Source organism: Alternaria hordeiaustralica (genome assembly GCF_023758085.1).
Source record: "Alternaria hordeiaustralica strain BMP 2776 chromosome Unknown scaffold_31, whole genome shotgun sequence".
Taxonomy (NCBI): Eukaryota; Fungi; Ascomycota; class Dothideomycetes; order Pleosporales; family Pleosporaceae; genus Alternaria; species Alternaria hordeiaustralica.
Genome location: NW_026056803.1, coordinates 280,833 through 304,253, shown reverse-complemented (window position 1 = coordinate 304,253; position 23,421 = coordinate 280,833). Strand labels below are relative to the sequence as shown.

The 23,421-nt window shown below is 52.3% G+C and overlaps 7 protein-coding genes across 7 annotated transcripts; 4 read left to right on the top strand and 3 right to left on the bottom strand.

The window, feature by feature from the left end:
* Positions 1–379: 379 nt before the first annotated feature.
* On the top strand, positions 380–1,459 carry J4E84_009754 (uncharacterized protein; the record flags this gene model as incomplete). The annotated part of the gene is made up of 1 exon (XM_049392314.1): positions 380–1,459. The coding sequence occupies one exon, from the start codon at positions 380–382 to the stop codon at positions 1,457–1,459; it is 1,080 nt and encodes a 359-aa protein (XP_049240076.1).
* A 277-nt stretch (positions 1,460–1,736) lies between these two features.
* On the bottom strand, positions 1,737–3,356 carry J4E84_009753 (uncharacterized protein; the record flags this gene model as incomplete). The annotated part of the gene is made up of 1 exon (XM_049392313.1): positions 1,737–3,356. The coding sequence occupies one exon, from the start codon at positions 3,354–3,356 to the stop codon at positions 1,737–1,739; it is 1,620 nt and encodes a 539-aa protein (XP_049240075.1).
* A 725-nt stretch (positions 3,357–4,081) lies between these two features.
* Positions 4,082–5,527, top strand: J4E84_009752 (uncharacterized protein; the record flags this gene model as incomplete). The annotated part of the gene is made up of 1 exon (XM_049392312.1): positions 4,082–5,527. One exon carries the CDS (start codon positions 4,082–4,084, stop codon positions 5,525–5,527), a length of 1,446 nt encoding a protein of 481 aa, XP_049240074.1.
* A 2,395-nt stretch (positions 5,528–7,922) lies between these two features.
* Positions 7,923–8,617, top strand: J4E84_009751 (uncharacterized protein; the record flags this gene model as incomplete). The annotated part of the gene is made up of 3 exons (XM_049392311.1): positions 7,923–8,251; positions 8,329–8,481; positions 8,533–8,617. 3 exons carry the CDS (start codon positions 7,923–7,925, stop codon positions 8,615–8,617), a joined length of 567 nt encoding a protein of 188 aa, XP_049240073.1.
* Positions 8,618–10,262: 1,645 nt separating this feature from the next.
* On the bottom strand, positions 10,263–12,859 carry J4E84_009750 (uncharacterized protein; the record flags this gene model as incomplete). Its single annotated transcript, XM_049392310.1, has 3 exons — positions 10,263–10,595; positions 10,649–12,500; positions 12,588–12,859. The coding sequence occupies 3 exons, from the start codon at positions 12,857–12,859 to the stop codon at positions 10,263–10,265; spliced, it is 2,457 nt and encodes an 818-aa protein (XP_049240072.1).
* Positions 12,860–13,429: 570 nt separating this feature from the next.
* J4E84_009749 (uncharacterized protein) lies at positions 13,430–14,026 on the bottom strand (the record flags this gene model as incomplete). Its single annotated transcript, XM_049392309.1, has 1 exon — positions 13,430–14,026. One exon carries the CDS (start codon positions 14,024–14,026, stop codon positions 13,430–13,432), a length of 597 nt encoding a protein of 198 aa, XP_049240071.1.
* A 1,616-nt stretch (positions 14,027–15,642) lies between these two features.
* On the top strand, positions 15,643–22,510 carry J4E84_009748 (uncharacterized protein; the record flags this gene model as incomplete). Its single annotated transcript, XM_049392308.1, has 4 exons — positions 15,643–16,699; positions 16,749–17,493; positions 17,548–22,032; positions 22,084–22,510. The coding sequence occupies 4 exons, from the start codon at positions 15,643–15,645 to the stop codon at positions 22,508–22,510; spliced, it is 6,714 nt and encodes a 2,237-aa protein (XP_049240070.1).
* Between the last annotated feature and the right edge of the window lie 911 nt (positions 22,511–23,421).

Below are 23,421 nucleotides of genomic sequence, written 5' to 3'. Positions count from 1 at the left end.
ATGCTCCGCGTGGCTCCACTCTTTGTGGCAGTTTGATGGTTGGTAGCGCGCCACTTTTTTTCTCTTGGGGCCCAGCTACCAGCTGTTTGCAAATGATTACTGTATAGGGTCTGGGTGGCTAGGCTGAGACGACTGCTGCGTAATGGTATAATAGCAGATGTGACCCCAGGGTCTGATGCTTCTGGAGTACCTCATTTTGCTTTTTACAACGGTTTTATACATCGAGCGATATCGTCCTTCACCTTGTTTGGGAGTTTCTGATTGACTGCTTGATCTTTCCCTGCATACGACTTACGACTTCCGTTTGACGACGACGACGACCAACGGCTACTATACCGTACGAAGAGAAGGACTATCACACACACACAACTCACACAACATGTTCTCAAGAAGCATACTACTCCAAGCTGCGGCTCTTTTGCCCTTACTCTACACACCCGCCTCCGCACAAAATGCATGCAACAACTCACCCGATCTATGCACGCGGCCATACAACAACATCACTTACCTAGGCGCACACAACTCGCCCTTCCTCCGCAACAAAGAGACATCCTTCTCCACATCCGGCAACCACTACTACAACACAACAATACAACTCGACGCCGGCGTGCGCCTCCTCACCGGCCAAGTCCACAAATCCAACGACAGTGGCAACGCAGCCTGGCACCTCTGCCACAGCAGCTGCGACCTCCTCGACGCCGGCACACTAGAAAGCTGGCTCGGCGAGATAAAAACCTGGATGGACGCCAACACAAACGACGTCGTAACGCTCATCCTCGTAAACTCAGACAACGCCTCTCCCGCCGACCTCGGTGGCGTCTTCTCCTCCTCGGGCCTCGACAAGCTCGCCTACAGCCCGCCAGATCTAACCACCGTGCCGCAAACATGGCCCACGCTCGACACGCTCATCGGCAACAACACGCGCCTCATGTCCTTCGTCGCCAGCCTGGATGAGCCGTCAGCGGAATTCCCATACCTCATGGACCAATTCACATACGTGTTCGAGAACGACTTTGAGAACATCTCCCCCTCAAACTACTCCTGCAATCCGTCTCGCCCATCCGCTGTCGCTGGGAACCCGTCCACGGCCCTCGAATCCGGTCGCATGTTCCTGCAGAACCACTTCTTGTACGAGACGCAGTTATTTGGCATCCAGTCACCCAACGAGACTTACGCGAATGTAACGAACGCGGAAACCGGGTTTGGTAGCTTGGGTGAGGCTGTACAAGAGTGTACTACTGTGTACGGAAAGCCGGCCAGCTTTGTCATGGTCGATTTCTTCAACGTTGGACCCGCGATTGCAAGTGTCGATCGTGCGAACGGTGTTAGCGGTGCGCAAGGAAGGAAGCAACTGAGCACAGAGCCGCTGGTGCAGAGCACTGGTGCTGGTGTGAAGGAGAGTGGAAGTCTACTGGCTGTCGTCTTGGCAGTCGGTGTTGCTGTTCTATTCGGAGCATGAAGCTGGGATTAGGTGTACGGCATCTTGGATTACCTGCATGGCGACGGCGTTCTGGTTCTTGGATCCTGAGCTTTGACTCGGATATGGGTTATACTGGGTGGCATGGATTTGACATCGTTCTGGGATAGAACGATTGACACGGCACTTGTCACACTTTGCTACGTCTGGATATGTAGTTTAAGTAGAGATAGATATGATCTTACGATTGAATACGATTCATCAAGCTAGTAACATCATCGCCCCTCAACACGTCCGTTCCTCAATCATGTATGCTTAACTATTCTTGGAAAGGCGTGAACTTCTCCAAAACGTTCTCCGCGTTCTTCAAATCTTCCATCAACACTTGCCTATGTGCCTCACTCCTGACGCGAATCTCACACTCAAACTTCTGCGGCCGGATGTTGAAGCCCTCTGTATACGCAAAGGTATCATACTTGACCCCTTCCCTGGGCTGGATGTCGAATGCCCACAGAATCTTCGCTAGCGCAATGTACAAACTGTTTTCCGCGAGGTTGGCGCCAGGACAGATGCGCCTTCCCCATCCAAACGAAGAGTGACCTGATTTCGCTGGATGAGGCTTGCCCGTAAGTGGCGTGGGAGCCTTGGAGCGTTCTGCGAGCGCTTCGTCGAGAAAGCGTGTGGGGTCGAAGTGGTGTGGATTAGGATAGTACTCCTCGTTTAGGTTGATGGCCCACGAGTTTCCTAGAACGGTGGTGCCAGAAGGGATGTAGTAGCCTTCGTAACGATCGTCTTCTGTGGATGCATGGGGTGTGCCACCTAGGACTGCGACGGGACGCCAGCGTAGAACTTCTTTGACGAGAGCGTGAATGTATGGAAGGCTCGCTTCGTCTTCGAATGTAGGGCTGCGGTCTGCGCCAACGACAGTGTCCAGCTCTCGGTGGGCGGCATGTAAGCTCTCGGGGTGTGTGACCAATGCCAGGAAGGCGGTGCATAGAGTCGATGCCGTAGTATCAGATCCAGCACCAAAGAGCGATGCTGGGATGTAGGAGAAGTTGCGATCCGACAGCGGGATGTGCTCTTTCTCTCGTAGTTCTAGAAGAAGCTTGCACAGCGAATCTGGGATATCGTCACCCTGGACTTTTGCCCTCGCTAGATCCGAGCGTACAACATCCACCAGAGCCATGTTCGCAGCTGCCTCCTCGCGACCACGTGCCTTTATGTCTGCCTTCCAAGGTGCCAGCGCATCGGGAACATGTTTGAGGATGGGAAATGACTCGGCGAGGTACTTTCCGGGCACGTTGAGCGACGCAGCGACATGCATGAATTTGAAGCGCTGGTGGATAACGTTGGCATTGAGCGAGTCGATGCGATGCCCGTATGCGACACAGAATACGATACTGGAGGTGAAGCGCTCGAGGAGCTTCTCCCAATTCGCAGGGCTTTCGAGCAGCTGGTAGCACAATCGTGATGCCTCTGCGGTCTGAACCGGCTTGTATAGCCTTAGAGCCTTAGGAGTCATGGCCTGGTGTAGCAACTTCCTTCGCACACTCCACTCTTTACCATATGGCTGTACTAGTATACTAGCATTGTCCCAGAGTATCTCACCCATGACTACCATACGTGGTCGCGACGAGTATTTCGTGCTCCGCTTCTCCATCAGCTCGACAGCGATGTTCGGGTCGGATATGACGACGGTAGGCTTGCGACCAATCCATATCGTAAAGATGGGACCGTATATCTTGGACCATCTCTGGAACTCGATCCAGGGCTTCGACTTGGGTAGCTGGAGCTTATTGCCGAGGAACGGGAGAGGCGTGGGTCCTGGGGGCATTCGGATCCATACCCAGACATCGTGAAGGAGCGTTGCGAGGGGTACTGCGAGGACGAGTGAAAGCCATAGGTAGGGCGGCAGGTGAAGGAGGGAATCTAGTGCCATGTTAACTAAGTCGCACAAGTGAATAGACGCTGCTATTCTCGAGAGTTGGCGAGGATGTATACGATGATATGTACTTACAACACCGGAGTTAGGCGATCATACAGACTCCAACGTGACGCTCGGCAGTTGTATTCGCTCGCTATTGTTGCTCCGCGATGGCGGGAAGAAGATGCGGGGCGCCATTCGGTCGTTCACCGTGTCAACTGGGCGCCACCACCACCTGTCTCCTCCACTCATATGCCATTGCGCGAATGGACATAAAGCCTCCTCGGAACTATGTCGAGATGGCTAGAGAGTCATTGTGGCTGTTGTGAGAGACAGCAATGACGCCGACTTCGAGCTCGGGGTAATTTACCCGCGTTAGCGTGTCGTGGAGAATCCCGCCCCACTTTGGAGAAGACATACCTGCACATCTGTATCCGCCATCCTGCTGCACTCGCATTCACTTGGGTTGAACCAAATCACGTTGATGAGGAGTTGAGCTAACAGTGTGAATCTCTTTAATCAAAAACTGTTTTCGGCGAAGAGGTGTTGCTTGCGAACAGCGCCACGCATTTGCTATCTGTAGTCGCATTCACAATGAGGTCTGCCGTAACCCTCCAAGTACATCAGACATGTATTTTCTATTCCCTATTCATCGTCTCTCACAACTTCAATTGACTTCGATACCTGGATCGAGAATTAGTTCTTCTCATTACCATCGGATATACATCGAAAACTCAACTATGGAGAAGCTCCCAAACGAACTACTCATCAAGGTTGCGTCTGATCTAGATCGCGAGAGCCTACGCTCGCTAGCATTGGTCTCTAAAAAGATGGAGCCCGTCGCTCGAGATCTACTCTGGCGCGCCGTCCGCGTCCCTGATCGGACCTTACCTGATGAACCCAGCGGCATTGCAGCTTTAGCACACATTCTGGTCCAAAATCTAAGTCTAGGAAATATTGTACGTAGTCTCGAACTACATCCAGAAGATCGTATGGTTACTGTCGAGCCATCGCTGATGTCTCCTCAAGGGTCTTTCATGCCTGACTCTTTACTGGTACAAGTCAACGAATGCGCCCTGGTCGGGTTCATTTTAGAGCAGACGTCTGAGCTGGAGGTGTTGAAGCTTGAGGTACTGGCTGAAGAGCAATCGTACCGCCACGAATACGATTATCAACGCTACACGGATGCAATCAGCCCATTTGAGATGATCTTTGGGCCTCAAAGCTCATCTTACCCGGAGGGACTGGCGAAGCTCAAAGAACTGCACTTCAACGCCCAAGTTTTTGAGTGGTCTTGGTGTGAGTTACCATCGCTTAAGATTCTGCACATAGGTCGCGGTTGCCGCCATCTAGAAGACACTAAAGTCCCGGACAACCTTACATCCTCTATTGATACACTCACATGGGACATGTGTACTTCTCAATTCAAATCTGAAGATCCCGAGAAGACCAACGACTTCCTTTCGCGCTTCTCGTCTCTCAAAGTATTGGAAATCTGGCTCTCTAACGTAATAGTGAAGCAAGCCGACCGAGATAGCCCACAGGAATACAGGAAGGTGGTCAAAGACAGCTTGTACGACCAGTGGATGTACAACGATAGCCTAGACGAGCCGCTTTATCATTTCGTCACAGAGCAGCTTTCGAGTCTGACGGATACACTAGACAGCATGGCCTTGCGCATATCAGAAAAGGGCTGTGAGGATCGATGGTACGTTGGAAAACTCGATCATGCAGATTACAGCAGCTTTACTAAGCTACGTCGTCTCGAACTGCCCCACTGGCTACTAACAGGTCCTTCAGAAGAACGACCAATGGCAGAGGTAGGCGATATACTGCCTAGCACTTTAGAAGAACTGGTCATCACTCGTCTCGACGACGTGGAAGACAGCATCTGGAACATAACGGATGGTATTATTTTTGCGCGCCGTCACCACGGTGGTTTCCCTGAACTACGAAAGGTTACGCTAGACGAAATTGGCCGCCCAATTGATAAGGACTGGGCCGGAGGCCCCATTAGCCGTCTACAAGAGCTCGGTATTGAGGTGGAGGCTTGGGTGCCGGATTGGTCGTCAGATGAGTACTGGGAGTCACGATCGTCTTCAGACTCGGACCGCCACAAAGCGTGGATGAGCTCAGAACCGCGCCACTTACTTTTGCCCCCCAGGCCCAGTACCGGGCTTATTTGAAGGGCCTATTTGACGGGCTTGTTGTTATTTGATTGAGCCTTTTGGACGCGGCGGGCACGAGGGCTGGCAACAATGCGTGTCGCATTTGCAAGGTTCGCTGCATCCACATTATTGTAATTTAGTGTAGTCTCTAAGATAGCGTATGCTACTAGAAAGATGAAAATTTGTATGAGAATTCTGTAGAATGCGGAGTTTTTGCAACCCCCAGTGCGGGTCATCGTGATCATGGGAGCTCTAATCATGTGGAAGACGTAGGATTGCTTGTCAGTGCAATCAACCTAAGTGAACTTCAGCTGTGTGACTTGTATAAATGGATTTCGCAGAGCGATGTGAAGATCCGAGGAATGATTACAGTTCATGAGCAGCAGCGTTTTCTACCCGGTGTGTCAGGAGGCTTTGATCTCGAGACTGTCTTGAACTATGTCAGCAACAACCATGGCTATGCCGGGAGACCCGTGCCCAAGGTGCATCAATTCCCCGAACGACAAGCTTCCACCACTGCAAGCGACTTTGAGTGGCTCCCGCTGTCAAAGTGACCTTATCTGTAACCAGCGAGCATAGGCGAGCGTCAGCCCATACGCGTGGATATGATCGCCGAGGTGTCATACTGAGAGCTAGCCACCCGAACGCCGTGCCTAACGAAGCCCAAACAACGGGTCGCGCTTTTGGAGAACATCCTGGTAGCGCATCTGTGCTAATAGTGTAGTGTTACCGACATTGCATACCGGGTTCGGCGCATAGTTCCTGCATATGAGTGGCTCGGAAAACTGATACAATGCTCCATTGGCGAGAACTGGGTCCGTGGCTGAGCCAGATACCGGGAATCTTGTACGACAGTGACTTCGAGTAGCGACCACGCGCAACTCACATGGCTGTCTGTCTTTGACAGTCGTGATACCGGATCGGCTCGTAAAACGCCATCGAGGCACCAGTGCAGCGGGTCGTATGAGCACAAGCTGACTGTGACTGCAATATGTTGCTCCGAGTAGTTGTCATCGGTTCTGGGCTGTAATCATCAAAATGGTTTCCGTGTTCATGATGCGGACTCTCCGAAGTCGTAGCTTACCCAAAACGGTCGCGTAGTGGCAGTCGCCACACCAGAGATGGCTGGCCGGTATATGCAAGGGCGTTAGGCGCATACCGAGCCGATCACATGTCATGGGCTGGAGCTAGACAGAATCTTTCACCGCCACTAGATATGCTCTTACTTTATGGTTGACGTGCCATTGGAACGTGTGCGGGTGTGTGTGAGGTGTCGTGCGTGGTTACGCAGTGCAGGGATTGCACATCGGCTTCAGGCATCAAGAGCCAAGTGTGTCCTGCAGTCAGGCGTGGTCTTCGCGTCCATGGCCAATTGCCGGTGAAAGGGCCTGTCGGTCGTGCTGCTCGCAAGGATGACGCACCGACCCAACGAGGGGCAAGAGCAGGCGGGGCTACTGCTAGGACCCGAATATTCCTCCACGACCTTCCATGGCCGTGACCATGACATTTTCCCAGGAAATGCCGTCCTCCCATTGCGCTGCATGTCGGCGCGCGCAATCTTTCTCCTACAGTTGCGTGCAAACAATCCCCGCCACTGGTGTCATGCAATGTCTGATCCTCCGCATCCCGTTCCAGATTGCATGCTCAAAGGCGCTGGCAGCTGTCGAGCCAACGCATCAACTTGACAACACTTAGCATGGCCGTCCGGCAGACTACCCATGCATGTACATAGCTCCACCGGCGCTGCTTTTACACGGCGTTGGCGTCTGCGTCTGCTGCGCTTACTCTGCCTTGCTGCCTTTAGCAACGCACTGATGCCGGCCATCGACGGTACTGCTTCCACAGACGCGACCTTTCGCCATTGCACGCCAATTCGCTCCGCTGAACCTTCTATGCTGATACGAGCTGGCCCTTTTGTCCACTAGTCTCTTGTCCTGGCCAATTGGCACATTTAGCATCCAGTATCGCTCCGAGGCATCGTGGATCGGCTGCCGTCCACGGCCAAGGACACTCATCCAGCCCAGTCTAAATGACGCTCATCAAGCCGGCTCTAGCGGAAACAGACCTCAGTGGACGTAAGACCATGCACCTTTATCACCACAAGGGCGGGGTCGCGAGCTTGAGCCGGCATGAAGGGGTCAGAGCATTGCCCCGTTGACCAGCATGCTCCTAGTACGTCTCTGGCTGAAGGGTATAAAAAGAGGCCCTTTCACAGGCCCTACGAGCTTCCCTTCTGCTTCTGTATTCACTCACCTCGTTAGAGATATCACTAGATTGCACCACATTCAAGCCCTGTCCTGAGCCACCTCCAGTGCCTCATCAATCACTCAAGCTATCATACAACTTGAGCCTCGCTCCGACACACTACCCAACCTTTTCACAACACCCATCAGAGATCCAAACGCTACCCAAAATGGCTGCCACCCACTCGTTCTACCAATTGCCCCAATCCTCCTACCCGATCAGCATGCCACAGAAGCCGGGCTTCTACTACCCGCCCCAACACCATGGCTACGGACGTGGAGCAGCATCACCACCTGAAGCTCCATCCAGCGTCACAACGTCCGGCGTACCTTCTTACGAGCCGTCGGCGACTTCCAGCAACTACGCCGGTAGCGCAAGCGACTACGATTCCAGCAGTGGGTCTGCGAGCGTAGATCTTCTCGATTACATGGGCAGCCGTGTAAACGGCTCATTCGACCCAATGCCACTAGATCGCAGCTTAGCGAAGCAAGCACAAACGTAAGTCTGATAGCCATCTCACCGCGCGACCGTTCGCGCGGTATCAATTGCGTTTGCGGAACTGACACGACGTGCAGATCTGGCGAGTTGAACGCCAAGCATCGCGAGCTTCTCGAACTGCAACAACTTGCTCAGCGCCGACTAGCTGGCGCACGCATGAGCTTCGCAGACGGGATGAAAGCCGCGAAAGACGTGCAGAGAGATTTGCAATACACACAGAAACGCGTGGAGTGAGTTGACCGCGACTTTAAGCTTGAACAGCATGACTGACAAATTGGCAGCTCCCTCAACGAGCGTGCGGCGCGAAAGTACCCTGAGCAGTTCCGCACCGCTCAAGGCCGATACCCAGCACCTCTTGACTACTAGTTCTTTGCGCTTCTTACAATATTCGCCTTACGGCCTGTGGATGATACAACCATACAACTTTTCGGATTTTCTCAAAAAACGGGCGGCATACGTTCACTTTACGATTCTAGGGATACCATCGACTTCATTATTTCTTTCATAACTCAGGACGTCTCCAAACCGCTTACGGTAGACGTCGAAACGCGAACTGTCGTTCACGATCCACTCTCGGTAGACGGCGTCGCTGCTTTAGCGACCCACACGCCGGCTTTTCTTTTCCCAAAAATATACCGCGGACCGGCCCGCTGTTCGATGCAAGCGCTCAGCGAATGGCAGCTGCCAATCGACTCAAGGCACTCGGATAGTGCGGCGCTGGCGTGGTCCATGCCAACGGTCGACGGGCCAGAGGCGAGCTGCGAGCTGGAAAGCTGGTACGCTTGCTTATTCGTCGAACATGTAAGACTGGAAGGTGGGGCTTCAACGGCGGCTATGAAGTGTTGAGCAAGGCTGCGTATTCTGTTTTCGTCTCCTTGGTTTGGGAAATGGACTGCTTTTGGATCGGCGTCATGAACTCATCATATCATGTGACAGACGGACGGACGGCTCGCCAGTCACGAGTGTCTCTTTGGGGTAGCTTCTTCAATCTTCTTAACGTGTTTATGTAACGATCCACTTCCGAGCGGAGTGACCCACTCGCACGCATGCAAAATGCACTTGTTGAATCAGGTTCAGCGTGAGAAATGTTAAGAAACCGTGACTTTGATCTTGCTCAAGTGTACCGTTGCAGCGGATTTGTAAGATGCACTCGTAGACCTACTGACTGTACACGTGCCCGATCCACATTCCAACACTCTAGCAGTGATCTCAAACCTAGCCAGTTGCTAGCCATCACTTAACCGAACTGTAGTAGACCCATCCCAACGTCCCAACCGATCTCAGCTAGCCCATTCCGTTACACAAAACAACACCGGTTTAGAGTTTCAGATCTCGCCCCACCACCGTCTATCTAAGACCAGTATCCCAACCCAACAGAAGCAAGCCACCATATGTCGTGCACCTCTGCCCCACCTAGACCTCGACCCCACCCCTCATCCTCGTTCACCCAACGGCTCGGTCTCGCCCACTCGGAAGCAGGGCGGCCCAAGTGCGACTCGGGAAGGACGGAATGGAAAAAGCGGCGGCGACCTCCGAAACCACGGACTTGTAGTTTCGACTTACTGGGATACGACATGACGATGCCGTGTCTTCCGGGGATGTTGTTGAGATCAGGAGTACGGGGTGTCAGATGTATGTGAGGTTATTGGAATGGAGTCTGACAGTGACAGGTTTTGTGCAGGTGGGTGGACATGTAGAGAGATGTTGTGTACCGAAAACGGTTCCGAACGAGAAGTGAGCGAGGTTGTGTCGTGGATGATGGTACTTGAACAGGGTTTGGGGTAGAAGTGAGGCGGATATCGTTTGAACGTTAGGTGTAAGAAAGCGCGAGTACATTGAGGCATGAAAGGGGATTTGACTGTAACTGTGATGTGGTATATCGTCTCTATTGAGTTTGCTTCATGCATCTACAAAAGCCATAATCATAGTGGTCGTGGCAGAGATCTACAGATACTCCATCTGACATATCTCGAACAAGTTCACAACTAGTTCGTTAAACCTGAACCCCAGTCTATATCGACCCTCGGTTCGCAGCAATAGCACGAGACATGACCCGAGCGAAGCGGCCAGGTACATCCTGGTCCTGTTTCGCCGTCTCGATACCGGTGAGGATCTTCTTGATGCCAACCCCAATTTCGGTGTTACCTGTCATCTCCTGGATCTCACTGATAGCGCGCTGTTGGTCGGAATCGGAGAAGGCACCGGATTCCCGCAGGACGGCTGCCAGCTCGGATTGTGTGTTGACGTTCGGGACGGCGATCTCGGCATCGAATCGGGCGAAGAGATCGAGCTGCGTGAGTACCGAGCGTTCGGTCGTTGTCGCGAAAATTAGTAGGCGACGATCCTGGGGTTGTTAGATGAATCACACAGTAAAATTGGGATAGTGAGGCTACATACCTTTGGTGGCTCCTTGGCAAGCAGGACCTTCAGGGCAGCCAGAACGGTGTTACTGAACCTAGGACCAATCGGCACCCAGTCCAGCAACAGCTCAATCGAATCGATAACGATGACGCTCAACGGACTCTTGTATGCGTCTCTGAAAACCTTATCAAGCTGTTGAACCTTTTGCATTTCACTGTAGCCGATCATATCTTCAGCTGAGATCAGCTTGATGAAGGGGTAACCTGAATCGATTGCCATTTTCGCAGCCAGCGCTGTCTTTCCGGAACCTGGAGGACCGTGGAGCGCAACCGAGAGGAGCGGACTCGATTCCGGTTTTCTGACCTGGTTGATGTATAGACGACCATCCTCCAGTATATCCCTGATGAAGGGAGAGTAATGGATGATACCGTGACGGAATCGCTTACTGAGCTCCTCTTCAGCGACACCAAAGAGCGGCTTGACGTCGTCGAGTGCGCTCAAGAAGTCTTGTCGCATGACCTTGATATCTTCCACGTCTGCTTTGACAGTAGTGCCGTCTTTGATATGTCGCCCGAATGCGTACGATGTGGCGGCCTTGACCAAACCGTTGAGTTCAGCTCCAGAGAAGTTCTTGGTAAGCTTAGCCAGCTCTTCGACGCTGACGTCTTGCTCAAGGACGTTGTTCTTGCGCATCTTTGTTGTGTGAATCTTGAGAATCTGAGCTCGGCCGGACTCATCGGGCAGCGAGATCTCCAGATGCACTTCGAGACGACCGGGACGCAGCAGAGCCTCGTCAATCATGTCCATTCGGTTCGTCATACCGATGAGGAGAATGTTGTGTAGCTGGTCAACACCATCGAGCTTGGACAGCAACTGGTTGACAACGCTGTCGCCTACGCCAGTACCACTGCCCGCGCCAGAACCTCTTTGCTTGCATACAGCGTCAAGCTCGTCGAAGATGATGATATGTAGACCACTTTCGTCGCCCTTCTCCTTTTGTTCTTTCTCTGCGTCCGCAAACATCTTTCGGATGTTCTCTTCGGACGCTCCGACATACTTGTTCAACACCTCCGGGCCGTTGATGACCTTGGGCTCGCGGGCATTCAGCATCTTTCCGATCTGCCGAGCTATCAAGGTTTTACCCGTGCCGGGAGGTCCGTACAGGAGCATACCGCGGACGTGATCGATACCCAGCCTCTCCCGAATACCCGGAGGGAAGATGCGGGAGGCGAAAGCTCGTCGAAAGATGGCACCGAATTCGGCATCCAAGCCACCGATACCCATGTCTTCGAACTTGAAGCCTGGCTGGATGATGGAGTTTGCCGCTGCTCGTCGCGCTGACGCCTTTAACTTGATATCTGTCTTGGCATCCTTGAAGAAGTCGACCTGGGTGTGTCTTGTGAGGATGCCACGAGCTCGAGGATCGGTAATCGCAGGCGCGTTGGCCTCATCTTTCTCCATAGACAAATCCGCTAGCGTCACAGTTCGTATCGATAACTTGAGTGGTATGTTCTTGATATCGATCACAAGCTGCTGGCCTGGCGAAAGGATTTGGTTCTCGAAACTCTTCTTGAAGACGGTAGCGAGCTCGTCCTGGTCGTAAGGTGTCTCCGTGGTCTTCCTTCCCGCGAATCCGACTTCCACGTCGACTGCGCCCAAGTATGACTTTCCGCCGCTGTACGCGAAGTGATCGTATGGTGCTGCGTTCACAACCTCCTGGGGACCAAGCGATATGCCGGCCCATGTTCGCTGGAAATCAGTGAGACCGATCTCGCCCGGGTTGCATCCTTGTGTTGGTCGTGCGGAAAGTGCGTAGTTCCCGTTGACAATGATGTAGATATCAGAGCCATCGGCGTTTGGTGGGAAGTCTTGAGGGGAAACTGCAACGCTTCATGGTGTTAGCCAATATTCCGACGTTATATAATCGTGGGTTTTGAGGGGGCCTGCAGGCGACATGGCCGCTACTTGTACATACATGTTGCCAAAAGCGTATGCGTTGCCTCCAGGGCTCTTGATGGGCCGCAGTTGTCGTGGAGGCCCGCCGCCTCCACCGCCCCCTGGTGGTCCCCTTGCGGGCATGCGCTGTTGTTGCGGCCGGTCATCATAACCGGCCATTCTTGTGTCTTGGCCTCGCGGAGGTCCTTGTGGTGGTTGCTGTTGCGGAGGTGGGCGTCCGTAACCGTCGTTACGAGGCGGTGGCCGAGGGGAGCTACCAGGAAGGCCTGGAAGTCGATCGCGGTTGAACATCTTGGTGGTGGGAGGTTGTCGCTATCGATTTTGGGGTATGTAAAGTGGCAGAAGGTGGATGCCACGTATTCGTGAAGACGTTGGGAGGCAGCAGCAATGGGGGCCTCACGGGGTCGCAAAGTCTCCAGGCTACAGTATAGGGATGGCTTTAGCCGGTTCGTGGTGTAATGTCTACTCCTCGATGATCTGTCCAGTCCAAAAACTATGCAAGCCAAAGCAGAAACAAGCGTGATACAACCTGACCGTCAGGGTCTGTGATGCCGCGTGGGGAGCTTCAGGAACGCGCTTTGGCCAAGCCACACGCCACACGTCATCCCCGCCGCCGCCACTAGGGGAAGGCTAGGATTCGAGGCCTTTGCTGCATACACACGGATCAATCTCAACAACGCCACAGGCCCTAGGATAATGTATGCGTTTACCATGTAGACCTTTTATCGTCCGGTAGAATGCGACGCGAAACCTGGCCCGCACATCTGAGAGCTGTGCACCTACCTTCCGACCTGTAGACCCAACAAAAGCCCTCCCAATATCAAGCGGGTATCAACATGTTGTCGAAAGACCTCACGCTGCTCAGTAGCCCTTCCCAAGATGCACTGCATCGCCTCCGCCATACCAAAGGGGACCCGTCCCACAATGCAAACCTTTTTCCTGGCCCACGTTGAACTCTCCACCGGCAGGTATCTTGCCTTCATTATATTCCGGCCAGTAGTCTTTCTGCAGCCAGGCGTTGATCTCCTCGATCTTGTCGATCAAAGCCTTCGTCTTCTCAGGATCTAGCGAGCCGTTTTCGTCTTCCTGATCTTTGGTATAGATGAAGCGGCCGATGGTGAGATGGCTTGACGGTACGACGTATCGCGATTCCACTTGGAGACCTGCATCGCGACACATAGAGAACATATCCCGGCGAAGATGGTGGTAAGTGAACTTGTCATCTTTTGGCGTACGGCCAGAGTGCAGTCCCTCGCCAGCTGCAGGTACAAAGCTCAACGCTATCGCCGAGGCATCGTACCCGATAAGAGGCTTAATGAGGCGCGTGCGATGCTCGTGGGTATAGTCGGTCATGATAGGTATCTTATCTCGCACAGTATCGACGAGTTGCTGGATCTCTGGTGCCGTTTTCGAATGCGTTACCTCAAGTACTGTAATGTGCTGGTTGTCCCGGGGCATGAGCCATAGATCTGCTGTCATTAGCACTGCAATACGTAGCCATGATATTGTGCCTACTTGGTGCTACTGTTCGCAGTTCCTGCTGCACTCGGGCGATCATATCCTTGACTTGCTCTGTAGGGCGGCCCCAGAATACCTGCACATGATAAGTACACGTATCGATGCAAGTTGTACATCAGCATTCTTACGAAACAGTTGCGGGGATCTTTGAATCCAGGTTCGACAGTAGCGTCTTCCAGTCTCAAGAGTATGGGGTCTATGTTGACGCCCTGGAAGCTCGTATCGAGCATCTTCGCCTTTTGCTGCGCATTCCTCGTAGTCCGATGCAGCTGGTACTTTTCTTGAATTCGTACCTGCGGTGTTTGCTAAGTACATTCAAAGGTCAGATATCAAAGTATCTTACCGGATCATCTTCACATGCCGCTATCAATGCATCATAGGGATTGCTGAAGGAGGAAGTCGAGACACCAGTGAGGTCCTCAAATGTGTTGACCGCCGGATTAGACATGACGTTTGGTATTAATCGTTCTGAATACAGGGCAGTGCAAAGACTTTGTATATCTCCCTCAAGTGTTGCGGTGAGAGTAATACGAGTACCAAGCCACGGGTGGGTACCTGGTATACGTGAGCTGAATGTTGTCCGACCTCGCTGCGTAGATCGCCGCCTTCCCTCTCAGAGTAGTCTATCCGCCTCGGCTATGCATGCCTCAACTGGTCTCACACCAGTCCTCTGACGCTCATTTCATCTGTGACCTATTCAAGAGATGCTGTTCCTCTTTGCAACTTCACCAAGCCTTACAATTCAGCAGCAAGAGACGGACTGCGGGGTACATGCCGTGACAAGATGGCCCCACGTGCTTTCGCTTCACTAGCGCGACGCGTCGTCGCGCTACGTGCCTGCATGCCGCATGAACTCCATACACATTATTGCATCCACCACGCCGATCGCATGCCATGAGCATGCTGCGCCATGTCATTCTTCTATCGCTAGATTAACGGCTGTGCCGATACTCAATTTTGTGTCTTGCATCGAAATATTCTCACCATGGCGCAAAACAATTCGCGTAAGCGGAAGCGCGTCACCCAAGTGTCACCTGCACACAGCGGGTCTGAGTACGACGATGATATTATTCATGTTGCACCACGGCCACTCACTACCAGCAGAGAGAGTACTGAGCGCACTCCATTGGCCGAGACACAGACACGAGGCAATCGCGCTCGCCGCGCGCACACGGCTCAGCATGTCCATGGTATGCCGTTCACCTTATCGTCACCACTTGCTGTCCCTCAAGAGCTAACCAATTGCAGTCGATACACCCTCTATCCCTACCAATACCGCGATAAAACCTCAAGCGACCGACGATGCCGACCAGGTCATACCTCTAGACTGTTGTTATTTCTGCCTCACCCGTGGAGGCAACGCGGCTTACGAATGTCACACAGAAGAAGGAGCAGACCTATGCACACGTTGTATACGGGATAAGAAGAAGAACTGTCGATTGCCCACACCCGAAGAATCGGCAGCGATAGCGGCACGTTGTCCACGATGCACTATACGAGGCTTCAAGCAGTGTGACGGGAATAATCCTTGCGATACTTGTATACGCAATAAAACGATGCATCTATGTCGCAAGCTACCCGAGAAGAAGAAGCCCAAGCCTGAGGAAGTAGGTGCAAGTACCAAGATTGCCCGGCAGTCTGAAGCTACTGCACAGGAGCAGTCCAGCAGAGGCCGAAGAACTCGACGTAGAGAGGTACACCATACCAGCAATGACGCACAGCTCACTATGGAGGCTTCAAGTGACGGATTCGATCGCAACACAACGCGCAACGGCACATGTAGATCTAAATGCAGAAAGGTCTTACCGAGCAGTACACCCGATCAGCATACACAGGTGGCTAGCCCGACGTCAAGCCCATCCAGGGCGAGTTTGCTCCAAAGCACGGGGAAACCGGCAAACCCTGTTGACGCAAACACTGCGGACACAAATAAAGAACTACATAATGGCGACGATACGCTACCTTCCCCCGTAACTTCGAACGATCTTGGCTTAGGTGAAGATCTCAATTCCGCGATGGCATCTGATAATGAAGATATTCCCATGGAGGACGACGACTCAAGTCAGCGGCAAGACATCGACACATTGAACCCCGGTCTCAGTAGACGCTCAAGTAGGGCTCGAAAGAAGGTATCCTACGTTCCGGCTCACTTTGACGATATGTCGGACCAAGAGATGGAGTTTGCGACGAAAGACGAAGACGAGGACGAGGACGTATCGGACATTTACAATGTTCCCACATCGGACGAAGAAGAAGAAAGCGAGGCGGACATCGAGCCTGCATCTGCTGATGAGGAAGCCTCAAGTACGAGTGACGCGGAATCGTTGGACCTTTTGTCGGATGAAGATGCTGGCCCTGTTGAGGACGACCAAGCTAGGTCGAACCCACGCAAAAAGATCAAGACTGGAGAATCGTCTCGGACTGGAAAAGGCATCGATCTCAGTCTCCCGCCTCTGGCTAGCATTCAAGAGTGCATGTCTGACATGACTGCCAAAGCCGTAGAACTTGGCCTTTGTAAGGCCTTGGAGAGCTTGGGAGGACGACCGATCAGGGTCGCTACGATGTGCTCCGGCACTGAATCTCCTTTGTTAGCCTTGGATGAGATCTCGAAAGGTCAGTCGCATTAACGCCTACATTGGTCGTGAGCTAATATTTTCTTTAGCACTAACAACAATGGGGAGATCTCCGATTCACATCCAGCAAGAGTTCTCAGCCGAAATCGAGGTCTTCAAGCAAGGATACATTGAAAGAAACTTCGTCCCACAGAAGCTGTTTCGAGACGTCCGTGACTTCCTTCGTGAGGGCGCAACGACAGCAGTAACAGCATACGGCGCAGAAACAGACATTCCCGAGGGCATCGACATCCTTATTGCCGGCTTCGTCTGCAAAGACCTCTCCCGTATGAACAACAAGGGAAAGTCTATCGACGACGATGGCGAATCAGGCGACACATGGCGAGCGATCTACACTTATGCGGATCGCTTTCGCCCCACCCTGGTACTGTTGGAAAACGTGAAAGCCAAGAAGAACACCTGGGATGATGTTGTAGAACGGTGGGCAAAGATCGGCTATGAAGCTCAATGGACCTACTGCGACACGAAAAACTTCTATCTACCCCAGACGAGAGAACGGATGTACATGGTCGCGGTAGAGAGTTCACACTTCGGTCCAGATGTGAAGAGCGCCACAAGCCAGTGGAAGGAACTGATGCGCAAACTAGAGAGACAGTGCAGCAGCCCTTACGAAGCTTTCCTTCCGGAGTCGTTGAAAGAGTCGAGTGGCTTCAGCATATTGAAAAACGAACCGGACTGGGCTCTGTGTAAGCTCCGGAACGACCACATTCGATCTGATAAGAGACTGGGGATACTGAGCCCCGTCAGCCGACGAAGCGACAACGGCACGGTCATGTAAGCCTACCTGACCCATCTCTCACTTAGCTACTTAAACTAATGGTGACATAGGCCTCCCGATTTCGCAGATCGAAAATTCTACAGCTCGCAGTCCTCGAGAGTGCATGACGCCATTGACATTGCCCACCTAGAGTATGCTGCCATCAAAGGCTGTGACTCGCTTTACAAGATGGCGCTCTGGGATGTTACTCAGAACGTCGATCGATTCAAAGCTGGCTTAGGTATCGCGCCATGCCTGACGCCAAGCGGCCTAGACTTTGCGAGCAATCGTCAACATGCTCTCAACGGTAGCCAACTTTTGATCCTTCAGGGGATGCCCCTCGATAGACTGCTATTCGCCAACGAAACCCAGAAGGACCTACAGAACCTAGCTGGTAATGCCATGTCAACTACAGTGATCGGGGCTTCTCTCATCTCTGCTCTTATCATCGGATCTAGAGCCTTTCGCTTCAACAACGTAGCAACACCTGACAAGGCACAGGATTCGTCGCTCACCAGCAAAATGATCGCTCGGCCGGACATCTTGAATCCTACCATTCTGGAACCAAGCATTTACGAAGATCTTGATCTGGCCGCGTTTAAGGACGAAGCAAAGTTAAGTGCGCGTATGTGCAACTGCGAAGGCAAACAGGTTATCACCAAGACCGCGATTCATATCTGCTCGGCATGTGGACATTCAGCTTGCGCATCCTGTGCCGGCAACCCCAAGCACTTCTACAAGGAAACACTGTCGACCCAACAGAGAAAGCTGCAACCCGACGAATTCATCAGACGATGGAGGCCTAAACTCCCTCCACGGTTGAAGTTCAAGGCTTTTCCGGACATACACCATCTCGCTTCCGAACTGGGCGCAGAAGATGCAATCTTGGATCAATATCTGACTACAGTGTCGGAAGCGCATTTAGGCTCCCAGCATTTCTGCATCGACGAGTTTTCCAGGGAGTACAAGGAGTGGAAGATCACCTACAGCTCGCCTCAGGCCACAATCGAGCTGAAAGTCGGCTTTGACATACAATGGTCACTTTTCCTCAAATGCCCATCAGAACTCCCCGGCAATAGTCCCTTGCGCGACTTCCTTCGCAATCCGATCGCACAAAGCAATGTTGCAGACACTCTTTTCAGTGTTGAGTGGAAAGTACGCATGCCCTGCATCAGCAATCACAGTCTTGATGTGAGCGGCTCGATCGATAGGTTCAGCTCATGGCGGAGTCGGCTCGGTCTTTTGGACTACAAAGAAGAGACTGTACCCATGACGATCAACATCCGGGGCGATAGTCCAGAGCTGGCGGCCGTCAGCGGCGATTACGAGCATCAACCGCATTGTGGAACTGCGTCGACTAGCCTCTACAAGAGGTCGACGGAGGTGGATACCATGTACTTGTTCCTCGATCCTAACCCTATCGGTCGATCGAATCATGACAGCTTCGTCTTTAGCCTGGACCATACCCGCAAGCATTATGGAGACAGCCGTGTCACATTGGCTCGTGTGCATTCATCTTGGCGGCCTTGGAATGTAGAGGACGGACGTGTGCAGACCATGCTCGTCACGATTCCTGACGTGCATGCTCCTGCTGATATGCCGCTTGTACCAGCAAGTGTTCCTCTAGACGTGAGGTTCCTTGACGAAGGATGCATGATTGACAACGCCCTGCCAGATTGCTCCAAGGCGCTCACTTGTCTAGATGTCCTTCTTCAAGACGAAGTTCCAATCCAAACTTTCGCAGACTATTCTTGGGCTCTAGAGAGCGCTAAAACACTGCCAGCATGCTCATCCTGGCAGCCAGTGCACTCAGATTGGTCTGGAAAATGTCCTTGTGCACCACTCTATCCGGAGATTCACTGGAGCATCAACGAAAAAGGAGTAGCGACTGCATACGAGGACCGTCAAGCTGCTGCCACGTTCGAGCGCGCCATTAAGCAGCGTCCTGAAATAGTCCAATTGGAAGCTTTTAGAGATCCATCCGGAACACGAATTCGGGTCGGTCTCGATATCCTGTCGTTGACGCACCGCGCTCAAGGGAGATTCCCCAAGAGCGTCTCTCCGACTACTTTCTGGAGGCTGACAACGGATCATGCTGATCTACCGTCACAGCCCTTTCCGAAGTTCCAACTGCAAAGCAACGCGAACGACGTTCAAGACTCCGTAATAAAGCCGCCAGAGTACCTACGAGGTGCGCAGATGAGGTCTGTGTCATGGATGGCAAAGCAAGAGCTAGGCAAAACGATAAAGATTACGGAGACAGAAGAGTCGGTGCACTCAAGTCTAGGATGGAGAGCAGAAGCTCGGGCAGAGACAGAGCAAGTTGTTCGTGGTGGTGTGCTCGCCGATCACCCGTCTTTCGGCAAAACTGTCACGAGTATCGGGCTCATTCAGAGCGAGTTCGAACAGTTCACAATGGAGAAGATCATCCAGCGCAATCGACCGCTAGCGGCTAAGCAGCCTCAACTTCTGGATTCAGGTGCAACTTTGATCGTTTCTCCTCCCCACATCACGGAGCAGTGGAACACAGAGCTCGAGAAGTTTTTAGGCTCAAAGACATATGAGGATTACAGGATTCTCGTCGTGCAGAGCTACAGTCAGTTGAAAGACCTCACCATCGAAAAACTCCAGCAAAGCAAAGTCATCATAGTCTCATGGACGTTGCTCGCCGAGGCAGCCTATGTCGCAGACCTAGCTAGATTCACCGCATTACCCGAACCTACAATGACCAGTCGTCGTGCGTTCAGTTGCTGGTTGGATAGAGCCGTTAGCGAGATTTCAAATCAGCTGGCTGTGTACCACCAGCGTCATGACTACAAGGACTTCCAACGACGGACGAAGAAACTTCTGGATGAACGACTTCAGCAACCCGAGTTCCAGGCCTCATTACCGATCAGCATCCGACATGGTAGCGCGTATCTTTCTTTTGGGGCCATGTCGTCAACTCCAGGTTCCTCGAAAAAAGCCAAAGCAAAGGCGAAAGCAAAGGCGAAAGCAAAGGCCACATTGGGATCAGAGAGCTCGTCACACCTAGTGCCATTACTTCATCTTTTCCGGTTCAACAGAATCATTGTTGACGAATATCACTATCTCTATGACACCAACCAGATCAGAAACAACTTCGTGGCCACGAGCATCAAACAAGTTGCTGCGCATAGACGCTGGGTATTGTCTGGAACGCCAGCCTTATCCAACTTCTCCGATGTCAATCAGCTGGCATCCTTCCTCGGAGTCAAGCTTGGTCGGCACTTCTGTGGCGACGGCACGGTCGTGACATCAGCGGAGAAGATGTCGAAACTTGACCAGACCGACGTTGAAAGTTTCTTGTCACAAACAGAAGTTATGTCTAGACAGTGGCATAGGGCGAGACATGAACGGGCACAGGACTTCCTCAATGACTTCGTGAGACAGAATGAGCCGGAGCTTCAGCACATCGCCTGCACCGAGGAGCTTTTACCGGTGAATCTGGGTGCTGCCCACCACGCTGTCTACTTAGAGCTCACTCAACACCTAATCTCCCAGAAGATGCAGATCAAAAAGCTCAACAAAAAGTCTGGGTCGGACAGGAGTATTAGGCTGAACGATAGTCTCGAGAATTCCGCAAGTGCTGAAGAAGCGCTACTCAGGTGTGCATTGCTCTTCGAGACTGAGGAAGGCAAATCTGCGCTCGAATCCTTGGCTGATAAGAGGTCGCAACAACTACACAGCACGAAGAAGGAACTGTTGAGAATACTGTCAACATTCGAGGGCTTAATGAAAAAGTCTAAGAACAGTGAGCCGGCCATCAAAGACCTGTATGGCCATTTCCAGACGGATATCACACAGTCCAATTGGCTCGGAGACGATGAGTCCAGTCAGATTGTTCGCGGCTTGATCGAACAAGCACAAAAGACACCAAAGTCAGGGCTTGCTGATGACGCAGGCTTGTCTAAAGATAAGCGTGAGCGATTGATCAAACAGGAACTATCACAGCTCCGAGATACTGCCGTCGAACTTGCTCATAGGACAAGGTCAAGGCGTTTCATCGTATCTATCCGCGAACATTCAATGCTTGCAAAGCGCGATGAGGAGCCCATTCGCTGCAGTTCACCGGACTGCAATACCATAGCTGACATCCAATCGCTCTTCATGATACCGCACTGCGGGCATACTGCATGCAAAGAGTGTCTCGAATCACGAACTGACGATGAGGCCTGCATTCACCCTGGTTGCAACTCTCGTGCGAATGAGAGTAGCCTGATCCGAATGGCTGATCTGGGCTCCGGCGAAGACCAGAATGAGGAGACGGAGTTTGGCAATAAGCTTCAGGCCATCGCTCAGCTAATCTTAGCCCTTCCAGACGGTGATCAAGGCATCGTGTTCGCGCCAAACCAACAGATCATCAGTATTTTGGAAACTGTATTTGACCGCTATGAGATCGCCTACCACTCCCCAGGCCAAAGCGGAGATAAGGCATCAGCAGCGCAGCTTATGGAGGACTTCAAGACGAACACAGATGTGAAAAAGAGGAAAAAGCTGATCATACTCAATCTGGGAAGCGAGTCTGCCGCTGGCGTGTAAGTCCCTCTTGTCTCCATACAAAGCACCATTGTACTGACCATCTACAGCAATCTCACAGTGGCCAACCATGTCATCTTTGTTTCACCCTTCTTGGCAAAAACACAATATCACTACGACTCAGCCATGGCACAAGCTATCGCTCGAAGCCGTCGTTATGGTCAGCAGAAGAAGGTTCACATCTATCATGTCATCGCAAACCGTACGATCGACGTCGATATCCTCGAACACCGGCATAGACGCAGTGACGCGGTCACTACCATGGGGGCCGCGGTCAAGTTACCAGAGCCATCGGCTACAAAGAAAGAAAGGACGAAGCTTGTCAAGAATAACAGGGGCGAGATGATACTGGTGCCGCTTAGCTGGCTAGCAGATGAAGCCAAGCGAAGAACGATGGAGATTAAGGAGACGACGGAGCAATTCACCTCCCTGATCAACTTTTCCGAGACGTTCGAGCAGGAGGATGATGAGCCTTGAGGAGGCATGTGTACAGCGGAATATTGTTTGCAGCGATGTTTCAACTTCATTTCATGTCTTCTTTACAAACAGCTTCCCTATTATACCCCACCACAGTGTTTGTACCATGTACGCATAGAGTTTTTTTGCATCGGCAGGGCGTACAGTGTAGTTGGCATGATACCCCCAAGACGCATTTCCAGCGCCCAATGCATATCATCCGGAGTCGCAGGCATTGTGGATCGATCCTTGTGATTCTGTCATATTTACTGCACCTACGTTTAAGCAGCTATGGTGATGTAATAACGATCAGCGCTACCACGACCGTAAAACTACCATGTTCCCAATCCGGCGAGCGGCATGCAAGGTTAGCGGTATTCGTCTAACCTGGTACCATCAGCCCATCAGCCTCAGCCCGCCCTGCTGATCGTAAGCAGAACCAACACCACCACCAAACCCCACGCTCACCGGTAAACAAACTCCGTACACATAGGCTCCCGTATCCCGGGCCAAGCCAAGTCAGCTCTCCACTCGTCCTCTGAACGGTGACTTGAACGGTACAAAAGCTACCCAAGCGGCCGCGCTACCCGTGTCTGCAACTAGCAGCTACCGGAATAGGATGATGCAGCTTTGAATAGTCCATGGGACTAGTTCACCGATGAGGGTAATGCTGGGTCACAGACTTCGATGGTTTTCAGACAGAGTTACTTGGAAGGGAAGGTTGGGCTGGGAATAGGAGCGGGTAGGAGGGGGACTAAGGGTATCGGGTATGTGTGGATGCGGCGTGGTATGGAAACAAGTCAAATGGTGACGCGGATGGCTGTGGCGTAGTTAACCCTGTCTCATTGGTGTGAGGGATGGACAAAGGGTTCTGCACCAGAGCATGGCACGTTATGGCAATGGAGACTTGAGACTTTGATTTGTTCGTCTCT